At 56.4% G+C, this 19,674-nt stretch overlaps 1 protein-coding gene across 4 annotated transcripts; it reads left to right on the forward strand.

Annotated features, from left to right (window-relative positions):
* The first annotated feature begins 9,598 nt into the window (after nt 1-9,598).
* Nucleotides 9,599-18,107, forward strand: CCDC33 (coiled-coil domain containing 33). 4 transcript variants are annotated; one of them, XM_064389364.1, is made up of 9 exons: nt 9,599-9,948; nt 10,657-10,800; nt 12,642-12,831; nt 13,175-13,395; nt 13,533-13,587; nt 14,263-14,318; nt 14,738-14,821; nt 15,441-15,518; nt 17,169-18,107. In XM_064389364.1, exons 2-9 carry the CDS (start codon nt 10,672-10,674, stop codon nt 17,202-17,204), a joined length of 849 nt encoding a protein of 282 aa, XP_064245434.1. In that variant the 5' UTR covers nt 9,599-9,948; nt 10,657-10,671; the 3' UTR covers nt 17,205-18,107. The 4 variants fall into 4 exon arrangements, with proteins under 4 accessions (XP_064245434.1, XP_064245435.1, XP_064245432.1 ...); XM_064389365.1 differs by lacking the exon at nt 17,169-18,107 and having other exon boundaries at nt 13,175-13,263; nt 13,339-13,395; nt 15,441-15,600; XM_064389362.1 differs by lacking the exon at nt 17,169-18,107 and having other exon boundaries at nt 15,441-15,600.
* Nucleotides 18,108-19,674: the final 1,567 nt, after the last annotated feature.

A 19,674-nucleotide genomic window follows, 5' to 3' on the forward strand; every position in this document is an offset into this window, starting at 1 on the left:
GAGCACAATCCCAGGAAATAATTTCCGTGGGTATTTTCCCTTTTCCAGCCCAAATTGCCAACAGGATCCCAGGATTGTTTTCCATGGATATTTTCCATTTTCCAACCCAGCCGCTGTTGGGATGAACATTTTCCCCCATCTCTGGCCCCTTCCCCCTGTTTTCCCCCTGTTTTTTTTCCCCTGTTTTCCCCCTGGTTTTTCCCCTGTTTTCCCCCTGGTTTTTTTCCCTGTTTTCCCTTTGGTTTTCCCTGGTTTTTTTTGTTGTTTTTTTTTTTTTCCTATTTTCATCCTGTTCCCCCCCCCGGTTTTTCCCGTTTTTTCCCCCTGTTTTCCCCCAGTTTTTCCCTGGTTTCTCCCTTTTTCATCCTGTTCCCCCCCCTGTTTTTTCCCTGTTTTTCCCTGTTTCCTGCCCTCCCGCCTGGAGCAGGAATTATTGTCACTGCGCCGCTGCCGCCTGGCAGAGCCATCTCCTGCCAGCGCCGGCGTAATCGGGAGTGACACCCTGATCGTGGGGACACGCCAGCCCCGGGGCGGGGACAGCGCGGGGACAGCGCGGGGACAGCTCCCGGGGACCACAGCCCAGGGACAGCGCGGGGACAGCTCCCGGGGACCACAGCCCAGGGACAGCGCGGGGACAGCTCCCGGGGACCACAGCCCAGGGACAGCGCGGGGACAGCGCGGGGACAGCCCGGGGGACACCTCGGGGGATCACAGCCCAGGGACAGCGCGGGGACAGCTCGGTGACACCTCGGGGGTCGCAGCTCGGGGACACCTTGGGGGGATCGCAGCTCGGGGATCGCAGCTCGGGGACACTTGAGGGACACCTCGGGGGGTTCACAGCTCGGGGACAGAGCAATGACAGCTCGGGGACAGCTCCCGGTGATCCCACCCGGGGACAGCTCGGGGACACCTCAGAGACAACCCGGGGACATCTCGGGGATCAGAGCGTGGGGACACCCGGGCACACCCCGAGCACACCCCGGGGGACACCTCAGGGATCACAGAGTGGGGACACCCCGGGGACAGCTCGGGGACACTGCGGGGACACCCCGGGGATCACACCGCGGGGACACCCCGGGGGTCACAGCTCGGGGACACCCCGGGGACACCTCGGGATCACAGCTCGGGGGTCACAGCTCGGGGAGACCCCGGGGGTCACAGCTCGGGGACACCTCGGGATCACAGCGCTGTCACTTCTCCCCCGGCGGCCGCTCCTGATCAAGCCCCGCTCGCGGCGCTGCCCGCGGCTCCCGCTCCTCCGGCTCCGGGAAAAACGACAAAAATGCTCTAAAATCATTAAAAATTAATTTAGAATTCAATCATAACGCGGGAGCTCGCGGCTCCGCTGCGCTCCCCGAGCCCCATTTGGGATTTTGCCCCCAATTCTTTGCCCCGATCCCAAATTTCCCTTTTTTCCCTGCCAGTGTTTTCCTGTGGTAAACCCGCGGGATCTGCTCCCTAATGGCTTCATTAAAAATGACAAAAATACACTAAAAATATAAAATAATTTAAAAATGGGAAATCGCCATCCCTCTTTCCGCTTTGGGATTTCCCTCCCAGTCCTTCCCCCCACCCCGATCCCAAATTTCCCTTTTTTTCTGCCCGTGTTTTCCTGGCATAAATCCTCGGGATCTGCTCTTTAATGGCTTCATTAGAAATGAAAAAAATACGCTAAAAAATTTTAAAATAATAAAAAAATAGGAAATCGCGTCTCCCCGATCCCATTTTGGGATGATTCCCCCCAATCCTTTTACTCCCCTGATCCCAAATTTCCCTTTTTTTCATTTTTTTCCCTGCCCGTGCTTCCCGGCCTCTCTGGGAATAAATCCTCGAGATCTGCTCCTTAATGGCTTCATTAAAAAATAATAATAAAAAAATATTAAAGTAACCTAAAAATAAAATTTAAAAAAGGGGAAATGGCGGCTCCCGATCCCATTTTGGGATTTCCCCCCCAATCTTTTCCCTCCCCCCCACCCCGATCCCAATTTCTCCCCTTTTTTCCCTGCCCGTGTTTTCCTGGGAATAAACCCTCGGGATCTGCTCCTTAATGGCTGCATTAAAAAATTTAAAAATACCCTAAAAATAAAATTTAAAAAAGGGGAAATCGCGTCCCCCTGATCCTGATTTGGGATTTTTGCCCCAATCCTTTTCCCCCCTCGATCCCAAATTTCCCCTTTTTCCCTGCCCGCGTTTCCTGGCCTCTCCAGGGATAAATCCTCAGGATCTGCTCCTTAATGGCTTCATTAAAACATGAAAGAAAACACTAAAAAATTAAAATAAAATTTATAAAAGGGGAAATCGCGGCTCCCAAATCCCGATTTGGGATCTTTCCCCCCAATCCTTTCCCCCCCTCGATCCCAAATTTCCCCTTTTTTTCCTGCCCGTGTTTTCCTGGGAATAAACCCTCGGGCTCCGCTCCTTAATGGCCTCATTAAAAAATTAAAAATACACTTAAAAAAAAAAAAAACACAAAAAAAAGAGGAAATCGCGTCTCCCCGATCCCATTTGGGATTTTCCCCCCCGATCCCAAATCCCCCTTTTCCCCGCCCGCCTTTCCTGGCCTCTCCCGATGAATAATTTACAGCAGCACTTAACGATCACGGGGGCGGATTTTTGCTGCAGCCTCTTCAAACATTTGTTCTCCTCCTCCTCCTCCTCCTCCTCCGAGCCTTCCTCCCCTCCCGCCCCCCCTCCCCCCTGCCCCGCCGGGGCAAAAAACAGAGCGAAAAAGGATTTTTTTTGGGAGGGTTTAATTATTTTTTGGGGTTAATTTATTTTTGGTTTGTTTTTAATTTATTTATAATTTATTTATTTGTTATTTTTGCTCTGTCGGATCAGGAGGAGAGGGGAGATGGGCGAAAAGCGGCGGAAATCGGCCCAAAAATCGGCCCCGGGGAGGGGGAGGGAGTGGGGGGGATTTGGGGTGGAAATGGGGAGAGGGAGGAGAGGGAGGGGAGAGGGAAGGGAGGGGGAGGGAGGGAGGGAAAAGAGAGATGGGGAGAGGGAGGGGAGGAGAAAGGAGGGAGCGGGGGAGAGGGAAGGGAGGGGAGAGCGGTGAGGATGGCGATGAAGGTGAAGATGATGATGAAAGGTGAAGATGAAAGATGAGGATGAGGGTGAGGATGAAGATGAGGATGAGGGGATGGAGCGCAGGGAGAAGGTGCGGCAAGGGGAGAGGGTTCTCTGAAGGGAGAGGGAAGAGTGAGGAGGAGGAGGAAGGAGGGAGCGGGGGAGAGGAGAGGGGTGAGGGTGAGGATGGGGATGAAGATGAGGATGAGGATTAAGATGATGAAGATGAGGATGAAGGATGACAATGAAGGTGTAGATGATGATTAAGATGATGAAGACGATGATGAAGGATGAGGATGAAAGATGAAGATGAGGATGAAGATGAGGCTGATCTTCCAGCGCCATCTAGCGGCCGTGCGCGGCGGGAACGGCTCATCCCGGGAATGGCGCTTTGGGGACCCCGGAATTGGGGAATGGGGTCGGGATGGGAACCTGGAATTCGGAAATGGGGTCGGGATGGGAACCTGGAATTCGGGAATGGGGTCGGGATGGGAACCTGGAATGGGGTCGGGATGGGAGCCCCGCATTCCTGGGAATAGGGTCAATGTGGGAACCCCGGAATTCGGGAATGGGGTCGGGGTGAGAACCTGGAATGGGATCAGGATGGGAGCCCCGCATTTGGGGAATGGGGTCGGGATGGGAACCCCGGAATTGGGGAATGGGGTCAGGGTGGGAACCCCCCGTCTCCCGGGAACAGCCGCTTTGGGGTCGGGGTGCCGTCCCGGTCAATTAAAGGCTCCCGTTAATGAGCTGACGTCACCCGCGGTCACAGCAAACCCAACCCCCCCGCGGTGTCCCCGCTGGGCTGGGGACGGGAAAAGCCACCGGGAACTCGGGGACAAGGCTGGGACAGGGGACAGCGCAGGAGGGATTTGGGGGGACCCCGGAACACGATTTGGTCCCAGGAGGAATTTTGGGGTGATCCCCTCCTTATGGGGCTGCGGTTTTTTTTTATTTCCCTTTTTCCCCTCATTTTTTTCCTTCTTTCATTTGCTTTCCTTTTTTTCTTCCCCTGTTTCCCTCTTTTCCTTTCATTTTTTCTTCTTTCTTCTTTACTTTTTTCCTTTTTTCTCCTTTCATTTTCTGCTTCTTTCCTTTTTTCTACTTTCTTCTTTTTTTCTTTTTTATCTTTTTCCCTCTTTTTTCCTTTTCTCTCCTTTCCTTTTATTTCTTCTTATTTTATTTTCTTTTTTCTTTCCTCTTTTTTCTTTCTTTTCTTTTCTCTTTTTAATCCTTTTTTCTCATTTCCTTTTTTCTTTTTGTCTCCTTTCCTCTTTTTCTCTCCTTTCCCCCCTCTTTTTTCTCCTTCTTTCCTTTCCTTTTCCATTTTCTCTCCTTTTATTTTTCCTTCCCTTTTTCTTTTCTCATTTCCTTTGATTTTTTTCTCCTTTTCTTTTTCCTTTTTTCTTTTTCTTTTTCTATTTTTCTTTTTATTTTTCTTTTTTATTTTTCTTTTTTTTTATTTTTCCTTTTTCCTTTCATTTTTCTTTTTTTCATATTTTTTCTTTTTTCTTTTCTCCTTTTTATTTTCTTTTTTCTTTTTTATTTTTCCTTTTTTCATATTTTTTCTTTTCTCTTTCTTCTTTTTCATATATTTCTTTTTCCTTTTTTCCTTTTTTTTCTTTTTCCCTTCCCTTTCCCCTTTCCCTTCCCTTTCATTTCCCGACTCTTTGAGGCCGATCCCGAGCTTATCTCTGCAGCGCAGGGAAATTCCAGCGCCCCTCAGATCCCACGGACCGCCGCTATCAGCAGCCCCAGCTCGGCAGCGCTCCCAATTAACTCCTGATCCAATTAACTCCGCCTGGCACCGGGATGAGAGAGTTCTCATCAGATAAAGCCCGGGGATGAGGGGAGAAACCAAAAAAATTCCTTTTTATCCCCCGGGAGTTGGGGTTCCGCGGGAAAGCGCCGGGATTTCAGGGCTAGGGGGGGAAAACAGCGCTTTCCACACGGGTTTTTGTGGTTTCCCCCTCTTTGTCCAGGATTTTCCCCACAATTTCCCCCCATTTCTCCATTTTCCCCAACTTTCCCCTATTTCCATTCATTTCCCCCATTTCTCCCTCATTCCTCCACATTTATTCCATATTTCTCCCCAATTTCCCTCATTTCCCCTTCATTCCTCCCCCATTTCCCCCCCATTTCCCCACTAATTTATTCCCCATTTCCCCACATTTCCCCCCTCATTCCTCCCACATTTATTCCACATTTCTTCCCCATTTTCCACCCATTTCCCCTCATTCCTTTCCCATTTTCCCCAAATTCCTCCCCATTGTCTCATTTCCCCCACATTTCCCCCATTTTGCTGAATTTCCCCCGATTTTCCCCTCCCCCCATTTCTCCCCCATTTCCCCCATATTTTCCATCCCATTTTCTCCTATTTTCCTCCCATTCCCCCCGCTTTCCCCCCATTTCTCAATTTTCCCCATCTTTCCCCTATTTCCGTTCATTCCCCCCATTTCCCCCTCATCCCTCCCACATTTATTCCACATTTCTCCCCATTTCCCCCACATTTCCCCATTCTCTCCTCATTCCTCCTCCATTTTCCCCCTATTTCCCCCAGATTCCTCCCCCATTTCCCACCTCATTTTCCCCCCATTCTCACCCATTTTCCTCTCATTTCTCCCCCATTTCCCCCATATTCGTCCCCATTTTCTCTGTTTTTCCCCCCAATTTTCCCACATTTCTCTCCATTTTACCACATTTCTCCCCATTTTCCCCCTCATCCTCCCCATCCTCCCCCATTTTCCACCCCTTTCCCCCATTCCCCCCAATTTCTCCCCCATTTCCCTACATTTTCCCCGTATTTTCCATCCCATTTCCCCTTTTCTCCCCATTCCCCACATTCCCATCCCTCTTTTCCTACATTCCTATTTCCCCCATTCCTCTCCTATTCCCCCAAATTTCTCCCCATTTTCTCCATATTTTCCCCACATTTCCCCCATTTCTCTGAATTTCCCCCATTTTCCCCTCCTCCCCTCATTTTCCACCCATTTCTCTCTTATTTCTCCCCCATTTCTCCCCCATTTCTCCCCCATTTCTCCCCCATTTCTCCCCCATTTCCCCCACATTTTCCACCCTGTTCCCCCCCATTCCCCTCCCTCATTTTCCCTAATTTCCCCCCATTTTCCCCCTCCATTTCCCCATATTTTTTCCCACATTCCCCCCCACATATCCCCCGATATTTCCCCCGGATTTTCCCCACAATTTCCCCCCATTTCTCCCCCATTCTCCCCCGATTTTCCCCACATTTCTCCCCATTTTCCCCAATATTTTCCCCCATTTCCCCCTCATTTCCCCCCCATTTTCCCCGGATTTTCCCCACAATTTTCCCACATTTCCCCACCCCCCCATTTCCCCACCCCTCCTCATTTTTCCTGGATTTCCCGCCCATTTCCCCCTTTATTTTCCCCCTCATTTTCCCTGGATTTTCCCCACATTTCCTCCCCATTTTTCCCAATATTTTCCCCCATTTCCCCCTCATTCTTTCCCCATTTTCCCCCATTTCCTCACATTTTTCCCACATATCCCCCCAGTTTTCCCCCAGATTTCCCCCCCATTCCCCCCCCCCCCCATTTTCCCAATATTTTCCCCCATTTCCCCCCTCCTTTCCCCCTCATTTCCCCCAGATTTTCCCCCTTTATTTTCCCCGGATTTTTCCCACATTTCCTCCCCATTTTCCCAATATTTCCCCCCATTTCCCCCCTCATTCCCCCCCCCCCCCATTTCCCCCCGGATTTTCCCCACATTTCCCCCTCCCCCCCCCCATTTTTTCCCCTCTCCCCATTTTTCCTGGATATTTTCCCCCTTTATTTTCCCCACATTTCCTCCCCATTTTCCCCAATATTTTCCCCCCATTTCCCCCCTCATTCCCCCCCCCATTTTCCCTGGATTTTCCCCACAATTTTCCCATATTTCCCCCATTCCACCCCCCATTTTCCCCCCCTATTTTTCCCCCATTTTCCCTGGATTTTCCCCACAATTTTCCCGGATTTTCCCCCCATTTTCCCCCATTTCTCCCCATTCCTGCCGGGCTGGGGCCGCTCTCCCGGGGATTCCAGCCCCAAAACCCCTGTGGGATTTCCGGGCCGAGCGGGACAATCCCAGGAGGAGTGGCCGCCCTAATTCCCCAATTGTTGGGAGGATGGATAAACCGCGATTTACATATGAGGAAAAAAGGGGAAAAATGCGGATTAAAGGAGATCAGAGAGGGGGAAAATTCCATTTTCCTTTTTTTTTTTCACCTGTCACAGCAGCTCGTGGGGCCCTGGGGGATTTGGGATGTCTTCATTTGCTCAGATATTCCAGTGGGATGTCTGAGGGGATGGGATGGGGGGAAATCTGGGAAAAATGGGGGGAAAATCTGTGGGAAATGGAGGACGAAAATAGGGGGAAATCCGGGAAAACGGGGGGGAAATGAGGAGGGAATGTGGGAGAAAGTGGGGGGGAAATAGGGGGGAAAATAGGGGAAAATCTGGGAAAAATGAGGGGAAAGTGGGGAGAAATCTGGGAAAATGGGAGGGAAATCTGGGAAAATGGGGGCGGGGAATGAGGAGGGAATCTGGGAGAAAATGGGGGGAGAATGTGGGGAAATAGGAGAAAATCCGGGAATATATGAGGGGAAAGTGGGGGAAAACGGAGGAAGAAAATGGGGAAGAAAATCTGGGAGAATGGGGGGAAATGAGACGGAATCTGGGAAAAATAGGGGGAAAATGTGGGGGAAAATGTGTGGGGAAATAGGAAAAAATGAGGAAAAAGTGTGGCAAAAATGGGGAGGGAATGTGGGGGAAATGTGTGAAAAATGTGGAGGGAAATAGGGGGAAGTGGGGGAAAAATGGGGGGAATCTGGGAAAAATAGGGGGGAAACGTGGGGTAAAATGTGTGGGGAAATGGGAAAAATGAGGAAAAATGTGGCAAAAATGGGGAGGGAATGTGGGGAAAATGTGTGAAAAATGTGGAGGGAAATAGGGGGAAGTGGGGGGGAAAGCGGGGGGGGGGGGAATCTGGGAAAAATAGGGGGGAAATGGGAGGAAATCCAGGGAAAATGTGGGGAAAATGAGGAGGGGAAATGTGTGGAAAATCCTGGGAAAATAGTGAGGAAATGTAGAAAAATGGGGGGGAATATTTGGGAAAAAATAAGAAGGAAATCTGGGAAAATATAGGGGGAATATGGAACAATGAGGGGGGGGAATGGGGGAAATTGGGGGAAATGTTGGAAAAATGGGGGGGGAATGTGGGAAATGGGAAAAATAGGAGAGAAATGGAGGAAATGTGGGAAAATGGAGGAAAACGTGGTAAAAAATGGGGGGAAGAAGTGGGGAAATGGGGAGGAAATCCAGGAAATGTGGCAAAAATGGGGTGAGGGGGAGAAATGTAGGACAAATGTGCAGAAAATCCAAGAAAAATGGGGAAAATGTAGAAAAATGTGGGGGAAATATGGGGAAAATGCGAGGGAAAACGGGGGTAAATTGAGGGGAAATGGGGGGGAAATGCAGAAAAAGGGGAAAACATTGCTTTCCCCCTCTGTCCCTAAAATTTCCTCCAATCCTCCAGTTTTGGGGCCACTTTGAGGCCTCCTGGGCTGGTTTTGAGGTCGATTTCCCGTCTCGCCTGCAGAGGGATCCACGGAAACCCCACGGAGCGATTTGTTAAATAAATATTAGGAAAAAAACCCTCGGAATGAGCAAATGCGGGAGCGGATGAAAGGATCCCAAAGCTTCAGAGGCTTGGGAAAGATCAGGGAAAAAAAGGAATAAATATTCAAAAGTGGAATTTCAAAGCTGCGTTCCCGGCCTTTCATCCCGGCCTCCCGCGGGAAGCGGCGGCGCCGGGAGATCCGGGGGGAATTCGGGGGAAAGATGGAGCGGAAAATGCCTGAAAAATCCCAAAAACTGCGGGAAATCAACCCCAAAGCGGGATGGGATGGGGAGGGATCGGGGTGCCCCTGGAATTTATCCACGTGGGGTTTGGGGTCACCTGGAATTTATCCATGTGGGGTTTGGGATCACCAGGAATTCCCTCGTGCGGATTTTAGGATCCCCAGGAGTTCCTCCATGTGGATTTTGGGATCACCTGGGTGGGTTTTGGGATCTCCGGGGTGTCCCTGGAATTCCCTGTGTGGATTTTGGGATCACCCCTGGAATTGCCCAATGTGGGTGTTGGGATCCCCTGAAATTCTCCTGTGTGGATTTTGGGATCACCTGGGTCTCCCCAGAATTCATCCATGTGGATTTTGGGATCAGCCCTGGAATTCCCCAATGTGGATTTAGGGATCACCCCTGGAATTGTCCCTTGTGGATTTTGGGGTCCCCAGGAGTTCCCCCATGTGGATTTTGGGATCACCCCCGGAACTGACCAATGTGGATTTAGGGATCACCCCTGGAATTCCCCGTGCGGATTCGGGATTCCCGGCGGTGTTTTTCGGGATTCCCGGTGGTTTGGGATCCCCGCGGGCTTTGGGTCGGAGCCGCCCCGGGGTTGCCAAGGGCCGGATCTGCTCCGTTGTGGCAACGGCGCCGGGAGCGCCCGAGCCCCGGGAACGGCTCCTGATCCTGGGAAACATCCCGGGAACGGCTCCTGATCCTGGGAAACATCCCGGGAACGGCTCCTGATCCTGGGAAACATCCCGGGAACGGCTCCTGATCCTGGGAAACATCCCGGGAACGGCTCCTGATCCTACGGAAACATCCCGGGAACGGCTCCTGATCCTACGGAAACATCCCGGGAACGGCGGCTGATCCTGGGAAACATCCCGGGAACGGCGGCTGATCCTGGGAAACATCCCGGGAACGGCGGCTGATCCTGCGGAAACATCCCGGGAACATCCCGGGAACATCCCGGGAACGGCGGCTCCCGCTCCCGCTGCACCCCCGGCACCGCCCCGTGAGTGCCCGCGAGCCCCGGGATTCAGGGAATTGTTCGGGAAGGGCTCGCTTGGGATCGCGCCAGCCTGGAAACCCCCGGGGCAGGGCTGGGATGGGGATGGGAATGGGAGTGGGAATGGGGATGGGAGTGGGAATGGGGATGGGTGTGGGAGTGGGAATGGGAATGGGAATGGGTGTGGGAATGGGAATGGGGATGGGTGTGGGAGTGGGAATGGGAATGGGAATGGGGATGGGTGTGGGAGTGGGAATGGGAATGGGTGTGGGAATGGGAATGGGAATGGGAATGGGAATGGGAATGGGGATGGGTGTGGGAGTGGGAATGGGAATGGGGATGGGTGTGGGAGTGGGGATGGGAGTGGGAATGGGAATGGGTGTGGGAATGGGAATGGGTGTGGGAATGGGAATGGGAATGGGGATAGGAGTGGGAATGGGAATGGGAATGGGGATAGGAGTGGGAATGGGAATGGGGGTGGGAATGGGAATGGGAAAGGGGATGGGGATGGGAAAGGGAATGGGACACGCTGGGATTGGGAAAGGGACAGGGTGGTATCAGGGATGGGATATGGCAGGAATGGGAGAGAGCAGGATCGGGAATGGGAGAACCAGGAACAGGACTGGTTCACCCTCACCCTGCTCACCCTGATCCCCGATCCCCAATCCCCGATCCCTGTCCCCACGTGTCCCCGCTGTCCCCTGTCCCTGCCAGCCGTGCTCTCCCGGGATGTCCCTGCCAGCCCCGGGCCAGGCCCTGCCGGCGCCGGAGCCGCTCCGGAGGCACGGGAACATCCCGAGCCTGGAGCCCCTGCCTGCTCCAGCCCTCCTGGCTCTCCCTGGCCGTGCCCAGGAGCCGGTGAGTGACACGGGGGACACACGGGGAGGGGACAGTGATGTCCCCAGGGTGGCCTGGGAGGAGACAGCCCCGGGCTTGGCTGCTGTTCATCTTGGGAGCGAAGCGATTCCTGGATTTCCCCATTCCCAGCAGATGTGGAGGGAGGATTGGAGCCTGTGGCTGCTCCTGCCTCCCTTTCCCTGTCCCCAAGGTCCCCCGGAGCTGTCACCCTGGCCAGGTCGGCAGCCGAGGCCATTCCCAGGGCCATTCCCGAGGCCATTCCCGAGGCCATTCCCAAGGCCATTCCAGAGGCCATTCCCGAGGCCAAGGTCCTGTGGCCACCAGGATCCTTCCCGAGGGGATCCAGGATAATTCCTCAGGAATTCTTCCCCCCTACCCGGCATCTAGACACAAAGCCCAAAAAAATCCAGGAGAATCCATTGGGAATGTTCATCCCTCTGTGGTTCTTCACTGCATCCCTCTGTTAAAGAGCTGGAAAGCCCCAAAAAGCGCCAAGTTTGGGGGTCCCAGGTCCAACCCCACATCCCTGGGATGGATGGATGGATGGATGGACGGATGGATGGATGGATGATGGATGGATGGATGGATGGATGGATGATGGATGGATGGATGATGGATGGATGATGGATGGATGGACGGATGGATGGATGGATGATGGATGGATGGATGGATGGATGGATGATGGATGGATGATGGACGGATGGATGGATGGATGATGGATGGATGGATGGATGGATGGATGGATGGATGGATGGAGGGATGATGGATGGATGGATGGATGGATGGATGGATGGATAATGGATGGATGATGAATGGATGATGGATGATGGATGGACGGATGGATGGATGATGGATGATGGATGGATGGATGGATGGATGGATGATGGATGGATGGATGATGGATGGATGGATGGATGATGGATGGATGGATGGATGATGGATGGATGGATGGATGATGGATGGATGGATGGATGGATGATGGATGGATGATGGATGGATGGATGATGGATGGATGATGGATGGATGATGGATGGATGGATGATGGATGGATGGATGATGGATGGATGGATGGATGATGGATGGATGATGGATGGATGGATGATGGATGGATGGATGGATGGATGGACGGATGGATGGATGGATGATGGACGGATGGATGGATGATGGATGGATGGATGGATGGATGATGGATGGATGGATGATGGATGGATGGATGGATGATGGATGGATGATGGATGATGGATGGATGATGGATGGATGATGGATGGATGGATGGATGATGGATGGATGGATGATGGATGGATGGATGATGGATGGATGGATGGATGATGGATGGATGATGGATGGATGGATGGAGGATGGATGGATGATGGATGGATGGATGATGGATGGATGATGGATGGATGATGGATGGATGATGGATGGATGATGGATGGATGGATGATGGATGGAGGATGAATGGATGTTGGATGGATGGAGGATGGATGGATGATGGATGGATGATGGATGGATGGATGGATGGATGGATGGATGGATGGATGATGGATGGATGATGGATGGATGGATGATGGATGGATGGATGATGGATGGATGGGTGGATGGATGGATGGATGGATGGATGGATGGATGGATGGATGGATGGATGGATGATGGATGGATTGTGACAAGAACTGGGGACAACCTCTCTCAGCTCCCCCACGTTGTGTCTGACCCTCATCCCAATCCAATTCTTGGGATCGCGGGCACATCCCCTCCCTCTCCGTGGGGACATCCCTGTCTGTCCAGCGGTGCCAGGCCGTGCCTCGGCTGTGTGGCGGCGCCAGCTCTGCTCTGGTCCCCAGGGATGTGGCAGCCACCACCTGGCGCTGCAGAGGATGGCCGGGGACCTGCTGTCCCTGCGGCGCCGTGTCGCCAGCCTGGAGGCCGAGAACGCGCAGCTGCGGCACAGCCTGGCACGGCATCGGGAGGCGGAGCAGCTCTGCGGCACCGACACGGACACGCTGACCCGGGACGAGCTGCGGGACAGGCTGGGTGCGTGCGGGCACGGGCAGGGCACTGCCACCTGCGGGTGACAGGGACAAGGCACAGTGTCCTGGACACGGACAGGAAATGCTGGGCACTGCCACCCGCGTGCGTGACGGGGACCTGGCGTGTCACCCTGGGCACGGGCAGGGCACTGGACACTGCCACCGGGGGTGGGTGACAGGGACATGGTGTGTCACCCTGGGGACGGGCGCGGCACTGAGCACTGCCACCCTGGGTGGTGACAGGGCTGTCCCCGCAGCCACCCCGGGTGGTGACAGTGCTGTCCCCGCAGCCACCCTGGGGACATAGGGCACCGCCATCCCCGGTGGTGACAGCGCTGTCCCCGCAGCCACCCTGTCCCGCGAGCTGGCGGCGGGCGCGGCGGAGCTGCGGGCGCGGCGGGCCCGGGAGCAGCGGCTGCAGAACGAGCTGATCCGGGTAGGGCCCCGCGGGCACCGGGGGCTGCCCCGGGCTCGGGCCGTGCCCGGCACTCCCGGGCCGCTCTCTCCGCAGAAGAACGACCGCGAGCAGGAGCTGCTGCTGCTCCAGCGGCGCCGGCAGCGGGACAAGGTGACACGGCTCGGGTGACACGGCTCGGGTGACACGGACGGGCCGGGGACACCGCGAGCCCCCCCGGGCCGGCCCGGGCTGGGCACGGAGCCCTGGCACCGCGCTGGGGACACGGCGACAGCGGTGCCTGTGCCCAGGTGATCGAGGCCATGGAGCGGCTGCTGCGGGACAGGAGCGCCGAGAGAGCCGCGGGTGGGCAGGAGGGGACAGCCACACCCAGGGATGTCCCCAATGTCCCTGGCATGGGCCGGGGTGGGCAGGAGGGGACAGCCGCACCCGGGGTGTCCCCAATGTCCTGGCATGGGCCGGGGTGGGCAGGAGGGGACAGCCACAGCCGGGGTGTCCCCAACCCTCCCTGGGGACTGGGATAGTCCAGGGTGGGCAGGAGGGACCCACGAGTGGGTGTGGAGGGGACAGAGACACTCGGGGATGTCCCCAACCCGGCTGTGGGGTCCCTGGGATAGTCCAGGTGGGCAGGAGGGGACAGAGACCCTTGGGGATGTCCCCAACGCTCAGGGATGTCCCCAGTCCTCCCTATTATGGTCCGGGGTGAGCAGGAAGGGACAGGGACACTCAGTCACGTCCCCAACCCTCCCTGGGGACTGGGATAGTCCAGGGTGGACAACAAGGACCCACGAGTGGGTGTGTAGGGGACAGGGACACTCAGGGATGTCCCCAACCCTCAGGGATGTCCCCATGCCCCCTGTCCCCCCTGGCAGGGATCCCCCGCTCCCGAGCCCCGGGCCCGGCACAGGCCGGCGCTCGCTGTCCCCCCGTCCCCGCGCCCAGAGGGACACAGGACACGTCCCGCTGTCCCCCCCGAAGGTGCCCCCGCACAGGTGCCAGCTCTCAGGTGCCACCCCACAGGTGCCACCCTGGCGGCGCTGCTGGCCCCGAAGCGGGAGGAGCCGCCCGGAGCCGCGGTGAGAGCGGGAGGGGACACGGGGCTGGCACAGGGGACACGGGGCTGGCATAGGGGACACGGGGGACACAGGGGACACGGGGCTGGCACCGGGGACACAGGGGACACAGGGGACACGGGGCTGGCACCGGGGACACAGGGGACACGGGGCTGGCACCGGGGACACGGGGGACACAGGGGACACGGGGCTGGCACCCGGGGCACAGGGGACACAGGGGACACTGCAGGGGGCTGGCACGGGGGATGGCAGAGGGGGCACGGGGCTGGCACCGGGGACAGAGCTGACAGAGGCGGACACGGCACCAGGGGCTGGCAGGGGGGTGGCACGGGGCTGGCAGGGGCTGGCAGGGCTGGCAGGGGTGGCACGGGGTGGCACGGGGTGGCACGGGGCGGTCCCCAGCCGCTCTGCCGTGCCCACAGCGGCTCCGCGGGGCCCGCGAGAAGCTGGAGCTGCTGGCCCGGCTGGAGGAGGCGCAGGGCCGGGCCCGGGCGCTGGAGAGGCAGGTGGGCACCGCGGGAGGGGTGGGGTCACCCGGGGGGTTTTGGGGGTCACCCGGGGGGTTTTGGGGTCACACAGAGAGTTTTGGGGGCACGTAGCTGGTTTGGGGTCACGCAACGTGTTTTTGGGATCACCCAGCACTGTTTGGGGTCACCCGGTCTGTTTTGGGGTCACCTAGTGCGGTTTGGGGTCCCCCTGCCCGGTTTGGTGTCCCCATCCTGGTTTGGGGTCCCCATCGCTGTTTGGGGTCTGTCCCAGCACAGTTTGGGGTCCCAGAGCCCCTGTTGGGGTCCCCCCAGAGCACTTTGGGGTCCCACCCCGTTTGGGGTCTGTCCCAGCCCTTTGGGGTCTGTCCCTGCCCCTTTGGGGTCTGTCCCATCCCTTTGGGGTCTGTCCCGGCCCTTTGGGGTCTGTCCCTGCCCTTTGGGGTCTGTCCCAGGGTGGTTTGGGGTCTGTCCCTGTCCCTTTGGGGTCTGTCCCAGCCCTTTGGGGTCTGTCCCAGCCCATTTGGGGTCTGTCCCGGCCCTTTGGGGTCTGTCCCTGCCCTTTGGGGTCTGTCCCTGCCCCTTTGGGGTCTGTCCCGGCCCTTTGGGGTCTGTCCCAGCCCTTTGGGGTCTGTCCCAGCTGCAGGAGGCCGCCCGGAGCCGGGCCCGGGAGCAGCAGGAGTTGGGGACGCGCCTGCGGGAGCGCGGGCTGGCCCTGGTGAGCCGGGGACAGGGGACAGCGGTGGCACCAGAGACCTGCAGTGACCTGCAGTGACAGCGGTGTCCTGCAGTGTCCTACAGTGTCCCCCGTGTCCTACAGTGTCCCCAACAGCCCCAGTGACCTCAGTGTCCCCAGTGTCCCCAATGTGCCCAGATGACCCCAGTGTCCCCAGTGTCCCAGATGACCCCAGTGTCCCAGATGACCCCAGTGTCCCCAGTGTCCCAGATGACCCCAGTGTCCCCAACCTCCCCAGTGACCCCCAGTGACCCCCAATGTCACAAGTGTCCCCAGTGTCTCACAGGGTCCCCAATGTCCCCAATGCCCCCAGTGTCCCTGGTGCCCCCCAGTGTCCCCAGTGACCCCTGCCCACCACAGAGCCCTCCCCTGGACATGACTCCCAGTGTCCCCACTGTCCCAGTGTCCCCAGTGTCCCCGCTGTCCCCACTGTCCCAATGTCCCCAGTGTCCCCATTGTCCCCCGCTATCCCCACTGTCCCCAGTGTCCCCAATGTCCCCAATGTCCCCAGTATCTCCAGTATCTCCAGTGTCCCCTGTGTCCCCGCTGTCCCCGGTGTCCCCTGCCCCCAGAGAGGTTCTGGATGTCCCCTGTGCCCCCCCATGCCTCAGCCCCTCCCGGCCCTTCCCATGGAGCGGAGCCAGGCAGAACATTCCAGAACATTCCAGAACATTCCAGAACATTCCAGAGGCTCAGGACATTCCAGGGGCTCGGGGCAGCTCGGTAGGACCCTGGAGCCAGAGGGGACCCCCATCCCCTCCCCTCCCCCCCTGTGTCCCCAAAGCGCGGCCCTGGCAGCGTCCCCCTGTCCCCAGGCGCCACCGCGGGTGCGGCGCTGTCCCCGTGTCCCCTCCTCAGGGCTGGCCCTCGAGGGGCCGCAGGCTCAGCTGGATGGGCCGGTCCGGGACCAGGATGAGCTCGAACTTGGTGCCGATCTCCACGGCCCGCGCCGTCTCGATCCTGAAGTTCTCCAGGAGCTGCGCGGGGAGGACACGGCGCTGGGGCCTTGGGGACACCGTGGGACAGGCCCGGGGCCACCTCCGAGGCCACTCCGAGCTGAGCTGGGCCAGCATCCCACAGCATGGACCCTGGGCCACCGCGCTGTCCCCTGGCATTGGGGACCCCATGAGGACAGACCCCACGGCCACCACGTTGTCCCCTCTTGTCAGGGACTCAATGGGGACAGACCCCATGGTCACCACGCTGTCACCTCATGTGGGAACAGAGCCTGGAGCCACCGTGCTGTCCCCTGGCATTGGGGACCCCATGGGGACAGACCCCACGGCCACCACGCTGTCCCCTCATGTCAGGGACCCCATGGGGACAGACCCTACAGCCACCACGCTGTCCCCTCATGTCAGGGACCCGCAGGACAGACCCCATGGTCACCATGCTGTCACCTCATGTGGGGACAGAGCCTGGAGCCACCGCGCTGTCCCCTGGCATTGGGGACCCCACGGGACAGATCCTACGGCCACCGCGCTGTCCCCTCGTGTTGGGGACCCCACGGGCTGGAGCTCGCTGCCACCGCGCTTGCTCTTGAAGTTCTGCAGGATCTGGGAATTTCTCCTGCCCAGATGTTGGGATTGGGATCTTCCGGAGTCCCTGAATACTGGGATTTGTTCTCTCCAGATGTTGGGAGTGTCTCCTGCCCGGATGTTGAGATAAGATCCTTCTGGAGCGCCTGGATCTGGGGAGTTGTTCTGTCCAGATGTTGGGATCGGGATCTTCCGGAGTCCCTAGAAAATGGGATTTGATCTCTTCAGATGTTGGGATCAGATCCTTGCCCAGATGTTGGCACTGGGATCTTCTGGAACCCCTGGATCTGGGAATTGCTCCCACCCAGATTGTGGGATGGGAACATTTTCCAGCCCCTGGATAATGGGATTTGTTCTCTCCAGATGTTGGGCCAGATTTGGGGATTTGGGGTTTGGGATTTGAGATTTGCGGATTTTGAATTTGGGGGTTTGGGATTGGGGATTGAGGATTTGGGATTTGGGATTTGTGATTTGGGGTTTGAGATTGGGGATTGGGGATTTGGGGTTGGGCATTTGGGGACTTGGGAATTTGGGATTGGGGTTTGGGAGATTTGGGAATCGTGTCCACCCCCTGGATCTGGGAATTTCTCCTACCCAGATGTTGGGATCAAATCCTTGCCCAGATGTTGGGATCGGGATCTCCTGGAGCCCCTGGAAAATGGGATTTGTTCTCTCCAGATGTTGGGCTGGATTTGGGGATTCGGGATTGGGGATTTGGGATTGGGGATTTGGGGATTTGTGTTTTGGGAATCCTCTCCACCCCCTGGATCTGGGAATTCCCCCTGCCCAGATGTTGGGATCAGAACCTTCTGGAACATGGGGAATTCCCGCCTGGAATGCCCGGACGGAGGCGATTCCCCAATTCCAGACGGGATTTTGGGATTCCCCGGTCTCGCTACCCCGAGACATCCCGATCCCAAAAATTCCCGGGTTTTTCCTGGATTGGCTGGTCCAGCGCGGGCTGCTGGCGCCCCCTGGCGGCGGTGACAGCCGCGGGGTTCGGGGATGGGATTTGGGATTTGGGGTTTTGGGATTTGGGGATTTGGGGTTTTGGGATTTGGGATTTGGGGATTTGGGGTTTGGGGATTTGGGGTTTGGGGTTTGGGATCTGGGGTTTGGGATTTGGGGTTTGGGGATTTGGGGATTTAGGGTTTTGGGATTTGGGGTTTTGGGATTTGGGATCCGGGGTTTGGGATTTGGGGTTTTGGGATTTGGGATCTGGGTTTGGGACTCGAGATTTAGGATCCAGGATTTGTGGTTTGGGATCCGAGGTTTGAGGTTTGGGATTCAGGGTTTGGGATCCAGGATTTGGGCTCTGGGACCCACTGCCCCCTCCCTGTGTTCCCATTGTCAGTCCCGTGTCCCTGTTCCCATTCTGGCCATGGAAATTTGGGATTTGGGATTGGGGATTTGGGAATTCTCCCGGATTTCCCACCCTGCTCCATCAACTCTGGCATTCCCAGAGGGGAAAACCCGGGAATTCTTGGGGGATCCGGGGGGGTTTGGGGTCCCATCCAGGGGATTCCCTCCTCCGATCCCATTTTTTATTCAATATCCCAAATAAAAAAGGAGTTTCCAGCCAAATTCCAGATTAATTCCAGGCGTTCTCTGCCATAATTCAGGATTGAATATCCAGGGGGAAAACCCCAAATGGCCCCGAAGAGGCAAAATCTGGGAGAAAATCCCATTTTTTGGGCAGGGTTTTCCTTTGGGAAGGGGATTTTCCCGGGAAGTGGTGGGAATTGGGCGGGAACAGGGATCCCTGAAGGGTTAAAAGAGCGGCGAAAAGAGAAATTCCACTTTTTTTATCCCGACTGGATGCAATTCCCGCCTTCTCCCGGAGGGCAGGAGCCGCTCTGGAGGCGCTTCCCGGGACCGAATCCCGAGGAATTCCACCCAAAATTCACTCCGGGAGTCACCCCGGAGTTTAAAAAGTAGGGAAAAGTGAAAATTCCAAAGTTTTCCCGCCTGGATGCACTTCCGGAGTGCGGGAACCGCTCCGGGAGCGGAGCCTTGGAGCGAATCCCGCGGAATTCCAGCAGAATTCCTCCCGGAGGAGGAGGAGGGAGAGGGAGGAAGGCTTGGAAAAGGGGGAGAAGGAAAAAGAGGAGGAGGAAGAGGAGGGAGAGGAGGAAGAGGAGGAGGAATAAGAGGAGAAAGGAGGAAGATTTGGAAAAGGAGGAGAAGGGAGAAGGAAAAAGAGGAGGAGGAGCAGGGAGGAAGGCTCGGAGAAGGAGGGAGAGGGGGAGGAGGAAAAAGAGGAGGAGGAGGCGGGGTCGGAGGAGGAAGGCTTGGAAAAAGGGGGAGAGGAGCAGAAGGAGGGACAGGAGAGGAGGAGGAGAGAGAGAAGGAGGAGGAGGAGAGAGGAAGGTCTGGAAAAGGAGGAGAAGGAAAAAGAGAAGAAGGAAAAAGAGGAGGAGAAGAAGGAAAAGGAAGAGAAGGAGGAGGAGGAGGAAGAGAAGGAGGAGGAGGAAGAAAAGGAGGGCGAAAAAGAGGAGGAGGAGGAAAAGGAGGAGGGGAGGAGGAGGAAGGCTTGGAAAAGAAGAAGAAGGAGAAGGAAAAGGAGGAGGGAGAGGGAGGAAGGTTTGGAAAAGGAGGAG

Source organism: Passer domesticus, chromosome 14 (assembly GCF_036417665.1).
Source record: "Passer domesticus isolate bPasDom1 chromosome 14, bPasDom1.hap1, whole genome shotgun sequence".
Classification (NCBI taxonomy): Eukaryota; Metazoa; Chordata; class Aves; order Passeriformes; family Passeridae; genus Passer; species Passer domesticus.

Bases quoted from the DNA above. Each gene is read 5' to 3' on its own strand.
- CCDC33 (XM_064389362.1), top strand. From the start codon at position 10,672: ATGTCCCTGCCAGCCCCGGGCCAGGCCCTGCCGGCGCCGGAGCCGCTC. The intron at 10,801-12,641 runs GTGAGTGACACG...TCTGGTCCCCAG, and splicing joins CTGGCCGTGCCCAGGAGCCG to GGATGTGGCAGCCACCACCT. The intron at 12,832-13,174 runs GTGCGTGCGGGC...CTGTCCCCGCAG, and splicing joins CGAGCTGCGGGACAGGCTGG to CCACCCTGTCCCGCGAGCTG.